This window comes from Mastomys coucha, unplaced genomic scaffold (assembly GCF_008632895.1).
Source record: "Mastomys coucha isolate ucsf_1 unplaced genomic scaffold, UCSF_Mcou_1 pScaffold14, whole genome shotgun sequence".
Taxonomy (NCBI): domain Eukaryota; kingdom Metazoa; phylum Chordata; class Mammalia; order Rodentia; family Muridae; genus Mastomys; species Mastomys coucha.
The window spans coordinates 37,767,118-37,792,171 of NW_022196896.1; the positions used below are offsets into that span (position 1 = coordinate 37,767,118).

At 35.3% G+C, this 25,054-nt stretch overlaps 1 protein-coding gene across 11 annotated transcripts in view; it reads right to left on the reverse strand.

The window, feature by feature from the left end:
• Positions 1-25,054, reverse strand: part of Sntg1 (syntrophin gamma 1) — a 713,733-nt gene that overhangs the window by 22,632 nt on the left and 666,047 nt on the right. For all 11 annotated transcript variants that reach the window (XM_031366794.1, XM_031366792.1, XM_031366795.1 and 8 more), the window contains 2 exons: positions 23,057-23,209; positions 19,728-19,820 (listed from right to left, as the gene is read on the reverse strand). In XM_031366794.1, the coding sequence (XP_031222654.1) occupies positions 19,728-19,820; positions 23,057-23,209 (246 nt within the window). The remainder of the gene's footprint in view (positions 1-19,727; positions 19,821-23,056; positions 23,210-25,054) is intronic.

The following is a 25,054-nucleotide window of genomic DNA, read 5'->3' on the forward strand; positions in this document are numbered from 1 at the left end:
TCTTGTTACCAAAGCTTCCAGTCTGGAAGTAGGTTAGATCCAATTGAGTTATTGGCCAAAGGGGTCCCATTGAAATCCCCCTCAAACCAATGCTCCTGTCAAGACTATAGATTCCTATCCAAAAACTGATATCAAGGCATCATTGCTAAAAAGAATACTTGCAAAACTCATTAAACATGATAAGGTAGAGCTGGGGCCTACATAAAACCTTTACCTGTGTTCCTATTATGGAAGTAGAAAAAATGTGTGTGTTAGAAGGAATAGAGGACACTAGGAGAACAAGACACGCTAAATCAACTCAAATAACAAAGCTCAAATAAACTCACAGAGATTGAAGCAACAAGCAGAGGGTCTACACATGTCTGTATCAGCTCTTCTGTGTATATACTTTTACAGGATTCCTGCCTGTGTGAATAAGTGGGTCTCTGATTCTTGTGTGCTTTCTCGAGTGTTTTTTTCCGTACTTTCGTTTACCTTGTCTAACTTAAAGATAATGTTCTTTGTTTTAACTTACTATATTCTATTTTGTTAAAAATACACAATTGAATCCAGAAATTTCATCTTCACAGTTGCTTCCCTGTCATGTTTATTTTTAGCTTCCTGTTTAAATGTTGGGATGGGTATACCCATCCACTAAAGTTCTTTTGTTTGTGTTTAAAATTTATGAATAAAACAGATTGTGAACTGTAAAGCTTAAAAATTTGCTTGGCAAGTAAAAATTTAAGTTAAAATAAAACACAATTGAGACAAAAAATTACTAGCTATCCATTAAAAAAGAAAGGGATAATCCTCCAAATCAAGCAGCAAGTAATTATTTACTGCTAAAAAGATAATTTCCTGACAAGTTCTGCTTTAATGTCTCAGATATCTCTTGTAGCATAAAGATCAATTACATTTTGTACACATGAAAGGAATTAGGTAAACTTTCCACAACTCATATGTATTGGCCATGATGGCTTACAGGAGTAATGTGTTTTGTGATTCGTTTCTTCTTGGTATTAGTAATCATTATGTGGCTAGAAATAATTGTGCAATAGATACAAAATATGGTTCTAAATCTGTGTATTCGTAGCACTTGCTTAGTGACTGCACAGTTTGGAACGCTACCAGAGCAATCTTTCTCATACACCATGAGTTTCCATTTCTCTCCAGAAGACCTTTAGAAATAAAAATCTGTATGAAGCTTCACTTAGCAAAATTTAACTTATATCTTACTGACCTTAAGTGGCGGTGTACCGTTATGTATGTTAACCATATGCTTACTTTGAAGAGAGGACTGGAGTAGATATAAGTGACATGACTCTAATACAGGTATCCAGGCTGTAGGAAGAACAATGAGTGTTCCATTGTGTGCCAAGCTGTGATGTCCTGTACTTAGAAATTTGAAATGAGTCTTAGATATCTAATTTCATTAGTTTACAATGTGCCTATCAGGATGTTGTCCTGCAGTAAGTAGAGGAATATCTTTTAACACTACAGTTTATCCAGACATTTCCCCTGATGTGTACCATCAAGAAAAGCTGAGGAGATGTGTGGTATGTTTGTATGTCTACATCATGTTTGTGCATTGGCTTGCATGTGTAGGTGCTAGTGCACAAGTCTACAGATGCATTTGAAGGGCTGAAGTGCCCTCTGGTATCTTCTTCTATTGCTTCCAAATTTATATACAGTGTCTCTTTCTTCTGAACCTAACATGTAACATGTTCTTGCTAGTCTAAATGCCAGCTCTCACTGTGGATTCTATGTCTATATCTCTGTGTGCTGGGATTACAGATAGTCATCGATGGTTGGCCAGGCTTTATATGGGTCTTAGGAATGAGAAAACTGACTGTCATTCTTATGAGACATCTCATTATCCCCCAATTAGAATTTGTTTAGTGTGTTAATCATGGTTACATGCATTAAAGATATTGTTGAAATTACTAATGCCTCCACATTTCTTGTCATTAACTCCATTTAAGATACAGTGGTTATGATATAGAATGTGTGCTTACTAAGCCAATGATGTGATCCAATAGAGATATTTATGAAATTTAAACATAAAATTCTATAATAAAAGCATTGTTTTTAAGTTCCCCAGTCCTGTATGATTATCACTCTATTAAAATATTCTCATAGTAACAAAAGCAATCAGTAAGTAGCCTATACATACAACTTAATTTGTAAATCATATTTTATACATGTTTATATTTTATTATTTTAATTTGATTTTAATATTATCATGAGAATATAAAATAATCTTCATTTTTTCTAGTATGGTAAATATGTATCATAAAATACACACTGATCCTGTTCAGTGTAAAATTCAGATCATTAAGAATATGCCCATGTTATGTGTTCATCACCAGCATTTCTTCACATTTTTCCATCATCCTTAGAAGAACCCTGATGCTAACTCCATGATCTTCCACCTTACTTTCTTTCTGTGAGTTAGCCCTGTATAATTTTAAAATATCTTTTTTGTCTCTAGTCTATGCCATTCATCATGATGCTTTAAAACTTGCCCATGTATTACATATATCAGAATTTCATTCTTTTTCTTTTTTGATATAGGATTTCACTATGTAGTTTGGACTGACCATGATATCTCTGGGAGGAGTTTGGTGGGGAAAAATGTGCTCAAAATGTGTTTTTAAAAAGTCAAATAAAGTTTAAATATATATCCACTATCCCTTTTATATTTTAAGTTGTTAAATTTTGAAAACATATTATTAAGGCAGCAACATAAATGGAGAAATTCCAAAGCAATTCCACTAAAATCATCAACAAAACAAAGCTGCCCACTATCTTTCATATCTATTAAATATAATACTTGAACTTTTTGTTATAGTAATAAAGAGATAAAGATGAAGGCAATGAAAATTGGAAAGGAAGAAATCAAAGTACATTTATTTGCAGATGATAGGATTATATACATAAGTGACCTAAAAATTCCACTAGAAAACTCTTACAGCTAATAAACCTTTAAGCAAAATTATCAAGATTTTAAAAAACACAAAAATCAGTAACCCTTCTATATACAAATGGCAAACGGACTGAGAAATTAGCATAACAACACCTTTCACAATAGCCTCAATTAATATATAAGATAGCTTGGTGTAATAATAATCAAGTAAGTAAACAATTTCCATAATAAAAAAAAGACATTGAAGAAAGAAAGTGAAGAAGATATCAGACGGTAGAAAGAAATTTTGTGATCACAAATCAATAGGATTAATATAAAAAACTGGCCATCTTTCAAATATATATATATATTATATATATATGTAATATATATAATATATATATATAATATATATTACATATATAATAGTCAGTGCAGTCCCCATTTAAATTTCAACACAATTTAGTGAAATTTCAAAGTGTTTGCAACCTATAGGAAGAACAACATTATCAACTAATCAGATGTCCCCCCAGATCTCCCAGGGACTAAACCAACTAACCAAAGAGTACACATGGAGAGACCCATGGCTCCATCCAAGGATGGATTTATTGGACATCAATGGGAGGAGAGGCCCTTGGTCCTGGGAAGGCTTGAGGCCCCAGTCAGGGGAATGCCAGGACATGAAGGCGGGAGTAGGTGGGTGGGTGAGCACCCTCATAGTAGTTGGGAGACATAGGATGGGATAGGGGGATTCCAGAGGGGAAAATGGAAAAGGGGATAACATTTGAAAGGTAAAAAAATATATCCAATTAAAAAAATAAGAAAAAATAAGATAAGGGAACTTAAAAATAATCCATGGAAGATAGAATCAGTCCTGAATAAAAGAACTGCAGAAGTTATCATTATCCCTACTAATTTCAAGTTGTACTACAGAGTAATACAAACAGCATAGTATTGGCACAAAAAGAGATGTTGATTAGAATCAACTTAAAGACTAGATATCATTAAATACATATATGAATACTAGAATTTTGGTAAAGAATCCAGAAATATACACTGGGAAAGTAAAGCATCTTCAACAAATGGTGCTGGTCAAACTGGATATTTGCTTAAAGAATGAAAATAGATACATACTTATTACGTAGCACAAAACTCATGTCCAACTCTATCAAAGATCTCAACATAAAGCGATACATACTGAACATTTCAGAAGAGAAAATAAGGACTAGCTTCGAGTACATTGGACAAAAAAAACTTTCTGACAGAACGCTGTTAGAACAAGCAGTAAATTCAATGATTAATAAATATGACCTGAAAGAATTGAAAATCTTCTGCACAATAAAAGACATGATTATTTGGACAAAGAAGCAGCCTAGAAAGTGGAAAAATAGAGAGTTAATATTCAACATATAGAAAGGACTCAAGACATTAGATATCAATAAAATAAATAATCCAATAAAAATGGAGTGCAGATCTAAATGGAGAATTCTTAAAAGAGGAAATTCAAATGACTGAGAAATACTTAAACAAGTGTTCAATAACCTTAGCAATCAATCTTTGAGATTACATTTGATAACTCTCAGAATGACTAAGTTCAATAGCACAAGTGGCACTTAGGCTGGTGAAGATGTAGAGTAAGGCGAATACTCATCCATTGTTGGTGGACTGCAAATTGACACCTTCACTATGGAAATCAGTGTGGCAGTTCATCAGAAACATAGGAATTGATTTATCTCAAGATAGAGCTATATCATTCTCAGTCATATACCCAAAGGTCTCTTTATAATAGCCAGGAACTGGAAATAGCCTAGATGTTCCTCAACAGATAAATAGGTAAAGAAAATGTAGTACATTAGCACAATATATCATTATTGCCATTAAAAATAATGAAATTGGGATGGAGAGATGGTTCAGTGGTTAAGAGAACTAGCTGTTGTTATTCCAAAGGTTCTCAGTTCAATTCTCAACTATCTATAGTGGTATCTGATGATACCCTCTTCTGTCATGCATACATACATGTAAATAGAGTACTCACATATATGAAATATACAAATAAATAAATCTTTAATAAATAATAAAATTATAAAATTTGCCAAAAAATCAATGGAACTAGAAAAAGTAATCCTGAATGAGGTGTTTTAGAACCAGAAATATATATATGTATACATATATACATATGTATATATATACATATATATGTATATATATGTTGTATTAAATTATATGTGGATAGTAGCTTTTATGTCAATAAACAAGCTACAATCTGTAGAACCACAGGGTTGTAGCTGGACTTTGACTACTTTGTGGGTTCTTTTTTTCCCACATTTCTTCATCCCTTTTCCACCCTTGCAACCCCTTAACACTAGATAGGAGAGAAAAAAGATTGACAGGAAAGTAGTGATATTAATTGCTAGACTAGATTCTATTGATGAGGGACATCAAGTTCTTTGGAATAAATTTGATCTTTCCTATCAGGATACCTACTTTCTTCTTCTTTGTATATGCCTACTTAACAAGCAGGAACCAACAGCAACCAACCAAAACCCAAACAACCCCCATGCCTCAGGAGCCCTAGTGGATGGATGGATGATAGATAGATAGATAGATAGATAGATAGATAGATAGATGTCTTCTAAAAAGTCCCCAGAGTTTCAAATATCACATAATCACAGAAGCAATCTACAGCTGGAAAAATCACAGAAAATAAATTCCTATTTCTGTACTTTTTAAAGAAAGTCCAATTCTTACTACATGCAGAGGGTAGAGAGCACAGTGCTAGGAAGGGCAGGCAGGTGGCCTTATTGGAGGAAGCATGTCATTGTGGAGGTGGACTGTGAGACCTTCCTCCTAGCTTCCTAGAAGTCAATCTTCTAGTTGCCTTTAGAACAAGAGATAGAAGCTCCCCCAGCACCATGCTTGCCCTGGACATTGCCATGCTTCACACCACAATGATAATGGACTCAACCTCTGAATCTGTACTACAGCCCCAATTAAATGTTGCTCTTATAAGAGTTACCTTGGACACAGTGTCTGTTCATAGCAGTAAAACCCTAAAACAGTTCCCATGGGAATTCCCCCCAAACTCAGGCTGTTACCAAAACAATTGGTTCCATACCACAAAATAATGGCAATTTTCCATTCCTGATTTGAACACCTACATTGAAAATGGAAAAATTGAGCTCGTGCGTACATGGAGCCATCAGCACTATGTTCAATGACTTCAGTATATGAAGGTATTCTACATGATAACAAAAAGAACATAAACACAAACCCAGTCACAAGCACTTTGGCCTGCAATGCTGTCCTGTTGGCACTATGCTATGGTGATTGTGGCACAAAACTTGAGGAAGTAGTCAATGTCAACCAATCTTTAATATTACTTAATATTACTCAAGGCCTACTCAATGAAATGAAACTGATACATGACACTATGTGGGTGACTAAGAAGCTGAGACTCGGTAGCCCAGGACCATATGATAAAATCAAATAGTATGATACCATTGTAAAAAAAATTAAAAAATGACTCCTAATGACATTCTGTTTTATTCTTTGATCAGTGACTTGCTCAGCCACCATCAGAAGCTTCCTCCTGCTGCAGATGGGTGCTAATACAGAGATTAACAGATAGAAATTGAGAGACCTTGGAACAATCCATCCTAACCAGGATGTCTCCATCAATTCCCTCTCTTCAGCATTCAGAGAACCCTGCAGAAGAAGAGGCAGAAAGAATGTAAGAGCCAGAGGGTGTGGAAGATACCAAGAAAACTAGACTGTCTTAATCAACATGAGCAAAGTTCATATGGACTCACAAAGACTAAGGCAGGATGAATAGAGACAGCAAGGGTCTTCCTGATCCTCTGCATATATATTATGTCTTCCAGTTTAGTATTTTAAAAAGATTCCCACGTGTGTGAATAAGTGAGCCTCTGATTTTTGTGTTTTCTTTTGGAATATTTCCCTTCTGTTTGTTTTGTCTAATTCAGATGTATGTTTTACTTTTCTTTTATCTTATTATATTATGTTTTACTTTATTATTATCCTTCAAAAGCCTGTTGTTTTCTAATGAGAAACAGAAAAGAAGTGGATCCAGATTCTTTTCATGGGGAGGGGGAACTAGCAGGTGTAGAGAGTGGAGAGACAGTAATCTAGGTATAATAAATGAGAAAAAAATCTCTTTGCAATAAAAGGAAAATGTGAAGGACTGAGTCATAATTTATAAAATCTATAAAGTAGTATGAAATCTCTGTCTTTACAGTGATATACAATTGTGTTTCCAGGACTTTGTAAGACTGGTACTTTGAATTTTCTATAAAGAATATGAAAATGGGTATTTCTTTATTCTTAAAATATTTCCTGCTATAAATGTAACTTTTATATTTGGTGACAATGAAGTCTAAATGCAGAAGAAAATATAAACAAATAAAAATATCATCAATGTGTGCAGAACTTCATGTCAGAAAATTTTTATAACTAATGTGGAATGATAGGTTTAAAAAAATCTGGATTTAGAAATAGGATTAAATGTTTGATATGAATTAAATATACAATGAAGAATCCAAGGAGAACTATAGAACATAGGGCCACACTTTTAACATAGAAAAGGTATATAGTATAAAATAGTACAAAATAAATGTAAAGATTAATCAATGATGCTTGAATGGAAAGTGACAGACATAATCAAACATAGTATTGACCATAATCTGTTTACACTTGAAGAAGATGTAAAGAAATACTCATGACAAATAATTCTTTATCTAAGAATAATAGAAATTGTTAATTTGTACTTGTAAATAGATGGACATTCTAAAGAACATGGAATCAAATGCTATCTGAAGGATTTTAAGTATATTTTGAGAACTATATACATGAGCTCCATGTATATATATCATACCTTCTGTCTACCCCATAAACACTTTCCATGTGTATATCCCTTCCTAATTCATGACTGTTTCTTCTTTAATTTTATTATATATTTGTGTTATTATACATTATATGCATATATATATATGTGCTTGTGTTTGTATGTATTATGTATTTATACACACATGTATGTATATAAAACCTATTTAGTTCTATTAGTCAAGCTTATGTACATATATAACATATATGTTATATATGAACATATATATATTCAGAACTGACTTTTTTGGATTCGATAATCTATTCAGGATATTGTCCATGAAGAAAAATGCTCCTCTTTCGTCCACCTGCCATTACTTTTACCACTCCCCCCCCACACACACCTAATACAGAGAAATTTTAACCCAGTAAGATAATTGTTTTAGCAAACTATCATATCCAAATATCTTCTAGCAGAATATCTGTTTGATCTAGAAGGGATGCAGACATGTCACGGACCTGTAATCTCTCTGGCTGGAGTGCATATACATCTTTAGTACACATTTTTAATCCCAAAACAATGATGTCTAATTGAGGGGAAGACAAAGTGAAAAAAAAGAATGATTTTACTGAATGAATCCGAAATAGGATAAGACCAATTCTCATGAGAACAGGAAAAAAGCTGAAGGGGTTTGCAACCCCATAGGGAGAACAACAATATCAACCAACCAGATCCCCCAGACATCCCAGAGACTAAATCATCAACCAGAAAGTACACAAGGAGGGACCCATGGCTACAGCTGCACATGAAGCAGAGGATGATGGCTTTATCTGGTATTAATGGGAGTGGGGAACCTTGTTCCTGTGGAGTCTCAATGGCTCAGCCTAGGGGAATGCAAGAGAAATAAGGTGGGAGCAGGTGGGAGGATGAGTGGATGGGTGTGAGAGCACCCTCATCAAAGCAGGGGAGGGGAAAAGTATAAGGGTGTGGAAGGGAACTGGGAAGGGATTTATTTATTAGAAATGTAAATAAAAATAAAATATCCAGTAAAAAAGAGAGAGGAATGGGGAAAGAAAGGGACAGAGACAGAGACACAGACAAACAGAGAAAGACAGAGACTCAGAGACAGAGAGAGACACAGAGAGACAGAGATGGATAGGAAGTAGTTTTAACAGAATAGAATTACAGAGACAGGTTGCAGGTGAAAACAGAATGAGCCAAAGAATGAGAAGAAACAGAAAATTAGAACAGATTGACAGAGTTAGTTTGAGGCCAAATAGAGCAATTCAGTCAGAAGCCAAGAGAAGCCAGATTTAATCAGTCAGCTCGAGGATGAGTTTGGAACTGAAATGCTGACCAACCAGTCAAAGGATTGAGAAAGGGTGATTTTATTCAGCAGTAAGCCTCTGAGAGGATAATTAAAACTGTAAACCCCTTCAGCTTCTTGGGTCTATTTTTTAGCTCCTTTATTGGGTACTCTGTGCTCAGTCCAATGGATGGTTGTGAGCCTCTATTTCTGTATTAGTCAGGCACTGTCAGAGCCTCTCAGGAGACAGCTATACCAGGCTCCTGTCAGCCAGCACTTCCTTGCATCCACAGTAGTGTCTGGATTGGATGATTGAATATGGGAAGGATTCCCAGGTGGGGCAGTCTCTGATTTGTCCTTCCTTCAGGCTCTGCTCCATAGTTTGTCTCTGCAACTCCTTCCATGAGTATTTTATAGTACCTTCAGAGCTCCCTAAACCACCAACAAAAGAATATACATGGTGGAACTCATGCCCCCAGCTGCATATGTAGTAGAGGATGGCCTAGTCGGTCATCAATGGGAAGAGAGGCTCTTGGTCCTCTGAAGGTTCTATGCCCCAGTGAAGGGGAATACCAGAGCCAGGAAGTAGAAGAGAGTGGATTGGTGAGCAGGGGGAGGGAGGAGGGAAACCAGGAAAGGGGATATCATTTGAAATGTAAATAAAGAAGATATTTAATACAAAAATAAAAACCCTGAAGTTGTAGTCTTGTGGAACTTCCATTATTTACACATGTCAGCTAGATATATCTATTAAACTAATTTTCTTCAATCAACATTACTTTGGAGATTTTATACATGCATTTTCCTTGTCAAGTCTAGGGACACTATATAGGATCCAGCAAGCATTCTTGTTCTCTGGATTTTACAGATCATTCTGCCAACTCTTCAACTTTTCTCAAACCTTAGGATTTACATTTCAAATGTATCAACTGGAATTGTGTACTCAGTGGTCAATTATTCTTCACATTTTGACTAGTTGAGGGTTTTTTTCATCTTCAGATACTATAAGTGCCAATCTGCAGGAAACAAAATGCTTACAGGTCAATTCCTCCTGGATTTTTCTAAGTCTGTACTGGCTGGTTTTGTGTGCCAATTTGACACAGGCTAAAGTTATCACAGAGAAGGGAGCTTCAGTTGGGGAAGTGCCTCCATGAGATCCAGCTGTGGGGCATTTTCTCAATTAGTGATCAAGAGGGTAGGGCCCCTTGTGGGCGGTGCCATTCCTGTGTTGGAAGTCTTGGGTTCTATAAGAGAGCATGCTGAGCAAGCCAGGGGAAGCAAGCCAGTAAGGAACATCCCTCCATGGCCTCTGCATTAGCTCCTGCTTCCTGACCTGCTTGAGTTCCAGTCCTGACTTCCTCTAGTGATAAACAGCAATGTGGAAGTGTAAGCTCAATAAACCCTTTCCTCCCCAATTTTCTTCTTGGTCATGATGTTTGTACAAGAATAGAAACCCAGACTAAGACAAAGTCCTATGTCCAAAATTTTCAGTGTCTTCATCAGTATAAGTTTTATATTAAAGTTCCAGTAGGTAACCAAGGGCCATGACAATAGCTTATGTTGCTTCATGTGTCTCTTAGAATCCTTTGATTACCAGATTTGGTGGAGGTTGTTCATATCCTGAGGACTTTGTTGTCATTAGAGAGTACATGGCTCATGAAGGAATTACCATCATATATGAAACATCATCCATATATATGTTCACATACACAATGTCTTTTAAATAAGCTTATCAAATAATGCTTCATTATAGCCTTTTCAGACATCCTTATTGTTTTTTTCTCTCTCCTCCCTATTGTCCTGTATTCCCCTTCTTCTCCTTTCAGCAGTTAACATCTTCCCATGTTTCCCATTATCTTCTTAGTAGTACCTGCCTCATATGCTTCCCATGTACAGGATCCCTTCTCCCTACTCCACACTATGTTCCACTACAACTTTCCTGTTTTCATTGGTTACTTCAGTCATACACATGCATTGAAAGATCCAGAGCTAGGTTCCTCAAATAGATGAGAAAATATGCATTCATTTCTGGGTCCAGGATACCTCACTCAGTATATTTTCCATTTCCATCAGTTTTCCTGTAAATGTCATGATTTCACAGTGGATATGTACCATAGTTTTATTAGCCATGAATCAGGTGAATGTTAGGTGGTTTTTATTTCTAAGCTATTGTGAATAAGCCATCTATGAACATGACTTAGTAGGTCATGCAGTCCTTAGTAAGATATGCAGTCCTTTGGGTACATGTTCAGGAGTGGTAGCACTCAGTCATATAATAGACTTGTCCTCAGCTTTCTTAGATTTTTATACAATTTTTGGAAATTGGGTGCACCAAATTGCAATTTTAGCTATATTAAACAAGTACTTGTCAGTTGTTTTCTTGTTATTATTCATTCTGGTTGGGGTGATATAAAAATCTCAGAGTAATTTTACTTTGCATTTTTCTAATTTTTATGCATAATATATACTTTTAAAATATTCCTTAGCCATTTTTTTGTTACTTTGATAATTCTGTTCTTCTCCTCCCAGTACCCCCTTACTCAAGTCCTTCCCCCACTCCACTGAAACCAGAGAAGGTAGTCCATTTAGGGGCACAGGATCCAAAGGTAGACAAGCAATAGGCTCAGGCACAGCCCCTGCTCCAGTTGTTGGGGAACACACATGAAGATCAAGCTGCTAAACTGCTACATATGTGTAGGGGGCCTAGGTCCAGCCCATGTCCACTTCCTGCTTGCTGCCCCCAGGGTTCCAAGTTAGATGTACTGTTGGTTTTCCCATTGAGTCCATGTAATCTTTGGGTCCCCAAATTCTTCTCCTGATCCTTCTGAAAAGCTCCTGAAACTCCATCTAATGTTGGGGTGTGATCCTTTCTCTCTCTTTCCATTGGCTGCTGGGTGGAACTTCTCAGAGGAGTTATGCTAGGTTCTTGTCTGCAAGCATAACAGAGTATCATTAATAGTGTCAGGGATTGCTTCTTTCCAATGGTATTGGTCTCAGTTTGGGGCAGTCTTGGTTGGACATTACTTCTTCTCTTTTTCTCTTCATATCTTGCAGGCAGGAAATATTTTGGGTCAAAAGGTTTTTTTTGTTTGTTTGTTTGTTTTGTTTTGTTTTGTTTTGTGTGTGTGTGGGTTGCTATCTTTATTTCTCCACTGGGAGTCCTGTCTGACAACAGGGAGTGGCCATTTCAGCTTCCATATCCCCTACTGCTAGGAGACTCAGCTAGAGTCACCCCCACCACCTTCTGAGGCCTCTCCCACCAACAGCAGACAAATTCCTTCTCTTTCCCCTGCTTTCCCTACATATGGCTTCCACTCTGCTCTCCTCTTCTACCCAGTGCCTTCCTTCTATTATCTTCAAAATCTACTTTCTTTCCCCTTCTGAGAAAGACTCAACCATCCTCCCTTAGGCCTTTCTTGTTATTTGAATTCATTGGGTCTGTTGATTTTAACATGGTTATCCTTTACTTTATGATTAGTATCCACTTATAAGCAAGTACAGACCTTTTGGGACTGGGTTACCTCACTCAGGATATTTTCTAGTTCCATCATTTGGCTGTGAAACTCAAAATGTCCTCGGTTTTAATTGCTGAGTAGTATTCAATTGTGTAAATGAAGCACATTTTCTTTATCCATTTTCAGTTGAGGAGCATATAGGATGTTTTCAGTTTCTAGCTATTTGTAATAAAGCTCCTATGAACATAGTTAAGCAAGTGTCCTTCTGGGATCGTGAAGCATAATTTGGTTATATTCCTAGGAGTTATATATATATATATATATAAGTCTTGAGGTACAACTATTCTCAATCCTTTGAAAAAACACCAAATTAATTTCCAGAGTGATTATACAAGTTTGTACTCCCACCAACAGTGGAGGAGTGTTCCTCTTGTTCTACAGCCTCTCCAGCATGTTGAGTTTTGATCTTAGACATTCTGATGGTTATAATGTGGAATCTCAGAATCATTTTGATTTGCATTTTCTTGATGTCTAAGTGTAGGGGGATTCTCCTTAATTAATTGATTGGCTAATAAAGATGACAAGAAGTCAATCATTGGACCTTACAGAAATTGTTCAGTTTCATGACTCCAATTTATCAATTGTTGATCTTAGTGCCTGAGCATTGTAATTCTGTTCAGGAAATTGTGTCTTGCACCAACAAGTTCAAGGCTATTGCCCACCTTCTGTTCTATTAGATTTAGTGTCTCTGGCTTTATCTTGAAGTCTTTGATCCATTTAGACTTGAATTTTGAACAGGATGATAAATATGGATCTATTTGTATTCTTCTACATGCAGATATCCAGTTATACAAGCACCATTTCTTGAAGATGCTCTCCCTTTTACATTGATTGTATGGTTTTGACTTATTTGTCAAAAACAAAGTGTCTGTAGATGCATGGGTTTATTTCTGGCTCTTTGATTTGATCCTCTCTGCTGCTATATCAATACCACACAGATTTTACTACTATTGCTCTGTATTACAATTTGAAATCAGGGATAGTGATACCTTCAGAAGCTCTTTTATTATTCAAGATCATTTTAACTTTCCTGGGTTTTTGTTTGTTTGTTTGCTTGCTTGCTTGTTTTTCCATATAAATTTGAATATTGCTCTTTTGATATCTATAAAAATTGTGTTGGAATTTTGATTGGAATTACATTGAATATATAGATTGCTTTTGGTAGGATGGCCATTTTTATCATATTATTCCTACCAATCCATGATGTTAGGAGATCTTTCTACTTTTTGATATCTTCTTCAATTTCTTTCTTCAGAAACATGAAGTTGTTGTCATAGAGATCTTTCAGTTGTTTGCTTACAGTTACACCAAGGTATTTTATATTATATGTGGCTATTATAAAGAGTGTTCCTTTTTTATTTCTTTTTCAACCCATTTATTGTGTTATAAAAGAGGGATAGTGATTTTCTCTTAAGTTAGTTTTGTATTTAGCCACTTTGCTGAATGTTTTTATCAGCTCTTAAAATTCTATTTTTGGGGTCACTTATGTATACTATCGTGTCATCTACGAATACCAATATTTTGATGTCTTCTTTCTAATCTGCATCCCCTTGATTCAAATTACATAATGACAAAATTATGTAAAAGACAAAACAATCTTTGCTAATAGTAATAACTGCTTTCCATATTTATTGTACTTGACATCTTTAGTTTTCTACATCATTTAAATTTTCAAATTTTTATTTCTCCTAACTTTTGATACATTTTTCATTTGAATGTACTTTTTATTATTAAGAATATTTGACCCTTAATGTAGGCATTGTGCTATGCATGTGCTATATACCAATTGGTAAACCCCATTGTCATTTATTCACCTCATTTTGACCAGATAAGATTCTTTAAAGTAGCCTTCACCTACAACAAAAAGAAACTTTGTTGATAGGGGCTCAGTGATAATCTCACCTCTGGATATTAAGTATAATTATTTAGAATACCATTAAAAACTATACCGATTTAGGAAGATGGAGCATGTTTTGGTTGGCGTTTTATCCTGTGAACAGACACCATGACCAAGACAACTCTTATAAAAGACAACATTTAATTGGGGCTGGCTTACAGGTTCAGAAGTTCAGTCCATTATCATCAAGGCAGGAGCATGGCAGTGTACAGGCAGACATGGGACTGGAGGAGCTGAGAGTTCTACATCTTGTTCCAAAGGCAGCCATGAAAAGACAACTCTCCTGTGGTTCAGAGCAAGGTCTCATTGCCCATGCCCACAATGACATACTTTTTCCAACAAGGTCACACCTATTCCAACAAGGGCACACCTCCTAATAGTGCCACTCCCTGGGCCAAGCATATTCAATCCACCACAGTATATGTTCTCTTTTAGGGTCTTTAGCCCACCATCCATGAATAATGGGCTTGACTTAAACAAGCCTTAACTCTCATTAAACAGGCCTCAAATACACAGCTTTTGGTTACACACAAGATAAACTCATGACTATTGCACCACTGAATGTTTCCTGTCAGGCTTATTATGGTGGTTTGTAGGCTTTATAGATGAGAAGGACTACCGATTGCTTTTTTCCCTTAGAAACATGCATCGGAACTTCCAATGCTTTGAGAACCTCCCCTTTGTGAGTAGACTTGCATGTTACTTCATGTATCTGAAGTATGTCATGCCCCCACCCTTTCCCAGCAAATTTTACTGTACAAAATGCAAGTTCCATAAATGAGGCCACTAGGTATGACACAGGTTTTCCAACTCTCAAAACTAATGTTTAAATTAAGCTGCTGACCCCTGGGGTTGAATTAGTGGAAAGTTGGAAGAAGCTGGTAAGGAGAGCAACCCTGTAGGAACACCAGCACTCTCAATTGACCTGGACCCCAGAGATCTCTCAGGTACTAGAACACCAACCAGACAACATACCAGCCTGCATCAGCTGATATGAGGCCCCCTATGTATATACAGCAGAAAACTGCAGCATATGGGTTTAGTCAGAGAAGATACACCTAACCCTCAGGAGACTGAAGGCCCCAGGAAGTTTAGAGGTCTGGTGGGGTATGAGTAGAGGGTGGTGACATCCTCCTGGAGACAGAGGAGCAGGGAGGAGTTATGGGACATGGAACAGTCAGAAGGTGGACCAGGAAGGAAATAAAATCTGGAGTTTAAAATAAATAAATAAATAAATAAATAAATAGAAAAAAATTTATATCTGAGGAAAACTAACCATGGAAATAAAGAATAATACAAGATTATAACATTAGCTTATATCATTTGTTAGAACTAATGCCTACAAATTTTATTATTCTTTCACAGTTATTATATTAAGAGATATATACATATATATGAATTAATTATCTTATGATATAATATTAATATATTATAGATTATTACTGGCTAATGGATATCTCATACAAAAGCAAATGGTATAAATAGTATATGGTTCCATAGACACTATATTCTTACTGGCCTGAAAGCTTCCTCTTTGAGGAGTAGATTTCACAATACCAGAAGGTTCCATCCAGGTTGTCAATGGATGAAAACAACTGATTTTCTATAGCTATTATAACCATGGACCACAACGATGACCAGCCTGGCACATATCCCTAAAGGAAAATTAGTAACATTTATATCTTAGTGGTAATATACAGTTGTATAACTGGAATTAGGACCCACTCAACAGGTGATAAATAAAGTCTGGTATGAGAAACTTAGCCAACTACCCAAAGCTAGTGAGGTCATGGACCTTAAAGGAGAAAACACTACTGCCTATTTACAAGACCAGCATGATCCATAGCTGCAGTATTCATTATTTTTATACTCACTGACAAGTGTAGTTCTCACCCCTCATCAATGAAAGTTCTTTATGTATCAGGCAGAGACCATAACAGAACATCACAATTGGTTAAAATGCGGAGATCAGTAGATGCCCAACCCCAATTGATATATCTACAATATAACCTATATACCTAATGCTCAGGAAACATCATGAAATTGGGAGTAGAAAGATTGTAAGACACGGAGGATCAGGATCAACTTTGAGTTTGTGTCTTTTATAAGTGATAGGAAAACTATACCCATGATAATGTCCACAAAATGGCAGCCTAAACAAGATCAGAACACATCAATATACATGCTAATGTGAAGGGGGAATATCTTGGAGCTTCTTCCTTAGACAAAGCAGTAATAGAGGCAATTAAAGGCTTAGCCAAGGATGAGCCCCTTAATTGATTATCCAATACCAAGTAATTGGCCCTGAAAACATAAACAGACAAGAAAGACCAAATGGACTCAGCAAGTTGTATTTATGTATTTATGTACATATGAAAATGTATGCCTGTAATAATATCATTTAAAGAAAAAGTGACCATGAATTTGAAAGAAAATGAGGTTGGTAATCAGAAAGGGTGAAGGGAAGAGGAGAGAAGGTAAATAATGTAGTTATATTTAATTAAAAATGTTCTCTGGGCTAGAGAGATGGATGAACAGTTAAGAGTACTTGTTGCCCTGAGTTTGGCTCCCAGCAACCACATGGCAGCCAAGTTGATCAATGATTCCACCCAGTTCCAGGGTGCTTGATGAGTTTTCTGGTCTACGTGGGTAATGCTTGGATGTGGTTCATAGACATACATGTAGGCAAAATTTTCAGAAACAAAATAAGTATTTAATTTTCTAAAGTTCTAAAATAATGTTAAGGATACAAAGAATAATACATAAAGAGTTTCTTCTAGGAATAAGAAAAAAATGTGCAAAGTGAATTTGGAGATAGTAACACCATTCTGTCACTATCAAAACCAGCAATATGCACCATAAGAGTGAAGAATATTGTGGACTCCTTCCCCCAACCTTGTTGCTTGGGAGTGACTTGGTTCTGTAAAGAAGCCCCGACAGGCTGCAAGCTGGAGTTGAGCACCTGCTGTGTGGAGGAGTCCTGACTGCTGCTCCTTAGATCAAAGACTTAGCAGGTCTCATGCTTATGTTAAAGGTTTACCAGATCTTCCTTTCAAGATCTCCTTCTGGTCTGGTGTTAATGGATTTTCTCCTGTTTATGTTAAGATGAGCAAGTTTCGAATTCCTCTGGGTCTGGTTCCTAGCATAACTATAAATACTGAGTGAATTTCAGTAAAGGGTCTCTTATCACTTCTACCTGGCATCTGTGTCTTTCCTTGTTAACCGTTTGCCTTCCCAGGACTCAATTAACCCAGTTGGTATATTTACCCATGGAGGAAGAGAGACCATCCGGGCCGGTCCCCTTCAGAATATAGTGTATACATTATGTTTTAATCAGGCTGTTACTTTTCACAATGGAAGTAACACAAAAATTATCAACTTTGTCAAATAAATCTTAGAGACTAAGCCATGACTGAGAATGGACTTTTGGAATACTCATTTTGATTAAATAAACATAAACTTTCTCATTTTAAAAGATTTTTTCAAGTCTGTTTAATTTATTTAGCAAATTAATACTCAGGTTAATTAATCAGTTAATTAGTTACTTAAGAAAAAATGTGCAAAGTGAATTTGGAGATAGTAACACCATTTTGTCACTATCAAAACCAGCAACATGTGAAACCATAAAAGTGAAGAATATAGAGTGTGTATTATGTCTTAATCAGGCTGTTACTTTTCACAATGGAAGTAACACAAAAATTAGAGTAATACTCACAGGCTTGATAATAATCTTACTAAAAGTATTAGAAGCGTTACTCCATCAGGAATTCTTAATTAATGAATATCCATTATGTATCACACAGAGACCACATTCTATGTAGTAGAATCTGTTCTTCTAGAATGTACCACTGAGTTTTCCTGTGAACACCAAACCACCACTAGCAGTCATTAGACAGTTGGGACTTGTCTGAATGACAATCATAGGTGCTGCATCTTAAACCATAATAAGTACTCTGTACATATTCTGGGTTCCCTACATTCATTACCAGCTTGACACACCTATACATCCACTGCTTTCCTGAACAATCTATATTCAATCTTCCTCATGAATGGGTCACTGTATTATTTGATATAAATTTTCTTTTGAAAATTTTGTGCACACATTAACCTAAGAGAAAATTTGTAACAGATTATTTATTAATCACTGAAACAATGGGAGTGTATGGTTCTACTTCTACTATGCTAGCCTATCTTTTGATAAAGGAAACAGTAGAAAGATCCCTTCTCTGAAATTCAAAGCCCAGAGAGGATGTTACAGCAAGGACTAAGAGACCAGAACCAGAAGAGGTGGAAGATCATTTCAAACTGATAATAGTGATGTGTAATACCTTAACTTTTTCAAATGTTACATGATGATACACAAGAATGACTATAGATAATACTGCTGAAGAAAGGCCATTACTGTTCCAATGGACCAGAGTATTTTGGAAATGTGAAAGCCATCAGATCACACAGCACTAATGTTAAGTCATGTGATTATAACTGATATCTAGTAGAAATTCCAAACACCCAAATTGCACCATTCTGTAACCTAATTTTAAGATATCAACTATAAAACTAAAAAATTTTTTTCATACATTCATCATCTATATATGACTCAAAAAAAATCATTAAGGAACTCTCAAATATCCTTGGTAAAGGAAGAAATTGTTCTCAAACATATAAATATATATTTTTAAGAACGGCCCTTGGCCCTATGAAGGTTCTATACCCCAGTGTAGGGGAATGTCAGGTCCAGGAAGCAGGAGAAGGTGGGTTGGTGAGCAGGGGGAGGGGAGAGGGAACAGGGGTTTTTGTTGTTGTTGTTTTTGTCTTTTATTTTATTTTATTTTTTCTTTTGTTTGGAGGGAAACTGTGAAAAAGATATCATAGGACATGTAAATAAAGAAAATAAGAATAAGAATAAGAAATATGCAAAAAAGAATGTAGAATAAATCAGTACTTAACATTTATCGTCTAACAATGCATATTTCTGTTTTCTCATGAATCTATCATTTATTCATCTGTTATCTATAATCTACTGACCTATAATAAATACATCTCTCTATATAAAATAGTTATCAATAATCTCTTTATTTATATGTAAAGAGTGGCATGAAATTACTTTGCTATAATAATTGTTTGCATTAACAGTGTTTTAACAATTTATGTTCCATAGATAAAAATGAAGATCGTAAATCCAATGTACAATTGTTTTAATGGCTGCAAATGCTTCCCAGGCTTTTCATGCATTCTTGAGTGATAGTTTTTGGGACCTATTTCTCCTGCCACCTGATGTATATTACCTTTGTTGCTGCATCAAAGCAGATGAAGCCTGTGCTGAAGTCAATAGTGAGGCCCATTAGGTGACTCTCCAACACACATGCATAGGTCTTGCACTGAGGAAAACAAAGACTATGGTTAGCTTCCATGTGGCTTATATAAACTAATGTTCAAGAGGAATATGAGATCTAATCTCTATGAATATAATACTTAATAGCTGACTAGAGTATGGCTCATAACATGAATTAGAACTTAGGTTTGATTAGCAGAATTATAATTTTACTTGTAAATATTTTGTAAAGATAAATAAATATGAATACTAAAACAGGAAAATATCATAAATAAGGTATGAATTAACAGGGACCTTATATACAACCTAACACATTGTTATATCTGGTTGTCTACTTGTATTTGAGCTTGATTTCAAGCTACATAGCAATGAATTATATAAACCATAGTTATAGTTCACATATGAGGGAGCTATTTTTTGAGCAATTTTCAAATATCAATGCTTATATTGCACTTGTTTGTATTATATTTATTCAAAAGATATTGTCTTTCACAAAAACCTATAGTTATCAAATTACTTTTATGAGAATATTATATTCAAGTGTTCAAAGCCTAGTTTGCATTAAAAAATTTATAACCATGACAAAATATTCATTTGAAGTTAAAATAGTAGATTAGAAGCATACTTATTGGGCATTAAAAGCTCATGCTTAGGTCTAATTGTATTTGCTAAATAATGAATATCTTAGATAGCTGTATTCAGCCATTAGTAATTTATGAAAACTATTATCAACTTTAAGGAACATTTTAAGCTACATTGTTTTCTTTTAATTTAGGCTTAATTATTTGCTATTTTCATGTATGGTCATTAAAAAGAAGATTTCAGGTAAAAATGCATTATAGTACATTCAAATTTTCTCATTGAGTTGAACATTGCAAATTAAGTTATATTGCTTCAATAATCATTAAATGGAAGCAAATAAATGGGATAAGTTGAGATCTGCTAAAAGTTTACTTTATAACTTACAATTTTAAGAGATGTACTGAGTGTATTTTATACACTTAAATAAAGAAATGCTTATTTATTGTATAATTACAATATTTATTTAATGAAAAGCGATTTCAGTGCAAAAAAAAAAAGTGATAACCAAAATTTTTGTTTTAGGAAAGCTTCAAGAAGGGCTAGAGAAGGGACTCAAGGAGCAGTAGGGATTTGCAGTCCCACTGGAGGAAAAAAATATGAACTAACCAGTACTCTCAGAGCTCCCAGGGACTAAACTAGCAGTGAAAAAGTACACGTTTGAACTCATGGCTCCAGCTGCATATGTAGCAGTGGATCGCCTAATTCATCATCAATGGGAGGACCATAGAGCCTTGATCCTGTGAAGGCTCTATGCCCCAGTGTAGGGGAATGCCAGGGCCAGGAAGCAGGAAGGGATGGGTTGGTGAGCATGGGGAGAGAGGAGAGGATAGGGGGTTTCTGGAGGGGAACCAGGAAAGGGAAGAACATTTGAAATGTAAATAAAGAAAATATCTAATAAGAAACACAAGGATATCTTCAAGATAAATTGCTAGGCAGGATTTGTTTATAATTATATATTAAATAACATCTATAGATAAATACACATAACATAAATATCTTAAATGCCCTTTGGAACTAAATTTCTACCATCAGGTAAAAACAAATGTGGAATCAATTCAAAATAACTTTAAGTGTAGTAACTTTTTGAAATTAGTATATTCTCCATCATATTAAAATAAGTAATTGTTGAACTGGATTATAGTTGTGAAACAAATATTTTTTTTACTGCCAAAATTCACTGACTTGGGAAAAAAATAAAGTCAGTAAAATTGCCCTAAGTGAGTTACACCTCACATTATTTCCTTTAATGCAGGATATGTAACATTTTACTTATAAATTGTGTCTTCTATATTTCAATATTCACTACATTTTCTAAAGTTTAAATGTAACTATAAATGATCAGGTTGAGTATACTCAAAGTGTGTGCTTTCTGGATCATCCTTTCAAATAAATATACTAGTATTTATACTGTTTAATAAAGGTACAAAATAAAGTATAAAATAATTAATAGACATATTTAAAGATAGAAAACATTATTTTGTAGTTCTTGTAATATAAATATATTTCAAAACAATTTTATTTGATTTCTTCAGTAGTATTAACTGTGTTATAACCTTTTCATCATTTGCCTATTTATTTTATTTTACTATATTGAGACAGCATATCATGTGTCACAGAATGGATTCAAATTGCTTTAAATAACTGAGGATGACAGTTAACTACTTTTCCTACCTTTGCCTAGGATTATAGGAATGTACTATCAGGCCCATATCTATAACTTTTACCAATGTTAATGAAACAGAGATATTCCTTATATCAAAATTAAATAATATTCATCATGTTAGTATATTCACATTTTCAAATAACAAAATGATATATCCAAACATTTCAACTAATTTTACCCATTTTTAGTTTCATATCTGTCATATGGGTTTGAAAAATAAGTATTCATGTATGTTGGTCCTTGATCTATGAATCTAATTCAAGGTGTAAAAACCTCATTAACTTCAAATTTTCCTGTATCTTGTCCCAGGTCAACCATAGAACCAATTCCATGAGGTATTGCATTTCAAGTTCTCATTTAGTCAAGAGACGAAAGGTTCTATAAAGTCTGATCTAGATATAGTTTCACACTGGAGTAGTACAATTTAGTAAATACCCAGTGGACACTTGTGATTTGCAAAATGTATTAAATTTCAACACTCACAAAAATAAAATAAACCACCTTATGACAAAAAGTTCATCCAGTGTTAGGATGTGAGCCATACAAAGAAAACAGTGAAAGTGGTCTTGTTTGCTACAGGGGGAAGAAAGAAGAGTCAGCACAGTTGTCGAGGAAGGCATCTGGTAGAAAGTACTAGAAATCATGGGATGTCCCAGAAGCAATCCTTGGAGAAAGCCTCACGTACTATGCATGGATTTAAAAGGCACGAATGAAACGGAGGCTTCTAGAACCTAGGGGACCAGGTCTGCTGAATAGGAACAACTTTGTAAATAGTAAACTACAGCAGGAACATTTTCTGTGTAAGATTCAAGTTATGGTAGTATTTGATAGGAAGTAGCCTACAAAGGCAAAGTTAAAAAGAACATTCAATGATTATTCAGATATGGCTAATTATTCATTTTTCAATAACAGTTAAACACTGGATGCATTTAATATGGAGGTCAATCTCACAGAACTGGGCTTATATCCTCTGAGAACTCCAGTAAGAGGCTACATCTCTCCAAGTGCCACACCTACTGCACTCTACAGGCTCTCACCTGTATGCGCTCCACTTCGAGGAAGGTGGCTGTTTGGAAGGCTCGTTCCCATTGGACAAGGTCACTCTCTAACTCCACAGAGAAGTAGAGGTCCTCCCCACACTCAGACTGCATAGTGAAGCAATGTTTCCGTCGATCCAGCAGGTCACTGTCCTGATGAAAACCTGGAGTTATACAGGCTGGCATACATCAGTTCCTACACAGCACAGCAAAGGTCTAATAACACTGCTCAAAACAGTATTTAGATTCCACATTGCCATCAAGCCTTACTTAAGAATGCTCTCTGCAACCAAATTTAAGAGTTTACACCTAACACACCATTTCCTTTTGTAACTTCTGATGCCCATCCACCAGAAGAGACTCTAGGTTCCTTTCGAACTAACAAAGGAATAAACACAGTAATGAATATACAAAACTTCTCTTTGATTGCAAAATAGACTTATACATAAACCCTGACATTTTTACAAAGCCATCTGGACACAGAAATGAAGATATTGCCATTTTCTTATAGATAATAAAGACTTTTACTGAGATGATTTTGAAATCATTTTAAAATCATGAACACATAGGAAATTGGAAAAAAATTTTCCAAAAACTTAAAAGAAGATAGCTACATGAACAGATTTCCTACCCTAACAACAAAAATAGCAGGAAGCAACAATTACCTTTCCTTAATATCTATTAATATCAATGGACTCAATTTCTCAATCCAAAGACATAGACTATCAGACTGGGTACATAAACAGGACGCAACATTTTGTGGCATACAGGAAACCCACCTCAGTGACAAAGTCAGACACTACCTCAGAATAAAAGGATGGAAAACAATTCTTCAAGCCAATGGTTCCAACAAAAAAGCTGGAGTAGCCATTCTAATATAGAATAAAATTGGCTTTCACCCTAAAGTGATCAAAAAAGATAAGGAGGGATACTTCATATTCATCAAAGGTATGATCTACCAAGAGGAACTTTCAATTCTGAGCCTCTACACTCCAAATGCAAGGGCATCTACATTCATAAAAGAAACTTTACTAAAGCTCAAAGAACACATTGCACTGTACACAATAATAGTGGGAGATTTCAACACCTTACTCTCTTCAATGGACAGATCATGGAAAGAGAAACTAAACAAAGACACGGTGAGACTAACAGAAGTTATGAAACAGATGAATTTAACAGATATCTATAGAACTTTTTATCCTAAAACAAAAGGATATACCTTCTTCTCAGCACATCATGGTATGTTCTCCAAAATTGACCATATAATTGGTCACAAGTCAGGCCTCAACAGATGCAAGAAGATTGAAATAATTCCTTGCATCCTATCAGATTACCATGGACTAAGGCTGCTATCAAAAACAACATAAACAATAGAATGCCAACACACAAGTGGAAGCTCAGCAACACTCTACTCAATTATAACTTGGTCAAGGGAGAAATAAATAAAGAAATTAAAGACTTTCTAAAGTTTAATGAAAATGAAGCCACAACATACCCAAACTTATGGGACACAATGAAAGCAGTCCTAAGAAAAAAAAACTCATAGCTTTAAGCACCTACAAAAAGAAACTGGAGCAATTTGACAGCACATCTGAAAGCTCTAGAACAAAAAGGAACAAATTCTCCCAAGAGGAGTCAAAGGCAGAAAATAATCAAACAGAAACAAAAAGAACTATACAAAGAATCAACCAAACCAGGAGCTGGTTCTTTGAGAAAATCAACAAAATAGATAAACCCTTAGCCAGACTAACTAAAGGGCACAGAGACATTATTCTAATTAACAAGATCAGAAATGAAAAGGGAGACATAACAACAGACACTGAGCAAATCCAAAAAATCATAGTAGAGCTTACTACAAAAGCCTATACTCAACAAAACTGGGAACCTGGATGAAATGGGAAATTTTCTAGACAGATACCAGGTAGCAAAGTTAAATCAAGATCAGACCAATGATCTAAACAATCCCATATCTGATAATGAAATAGAAACAGTCATTAA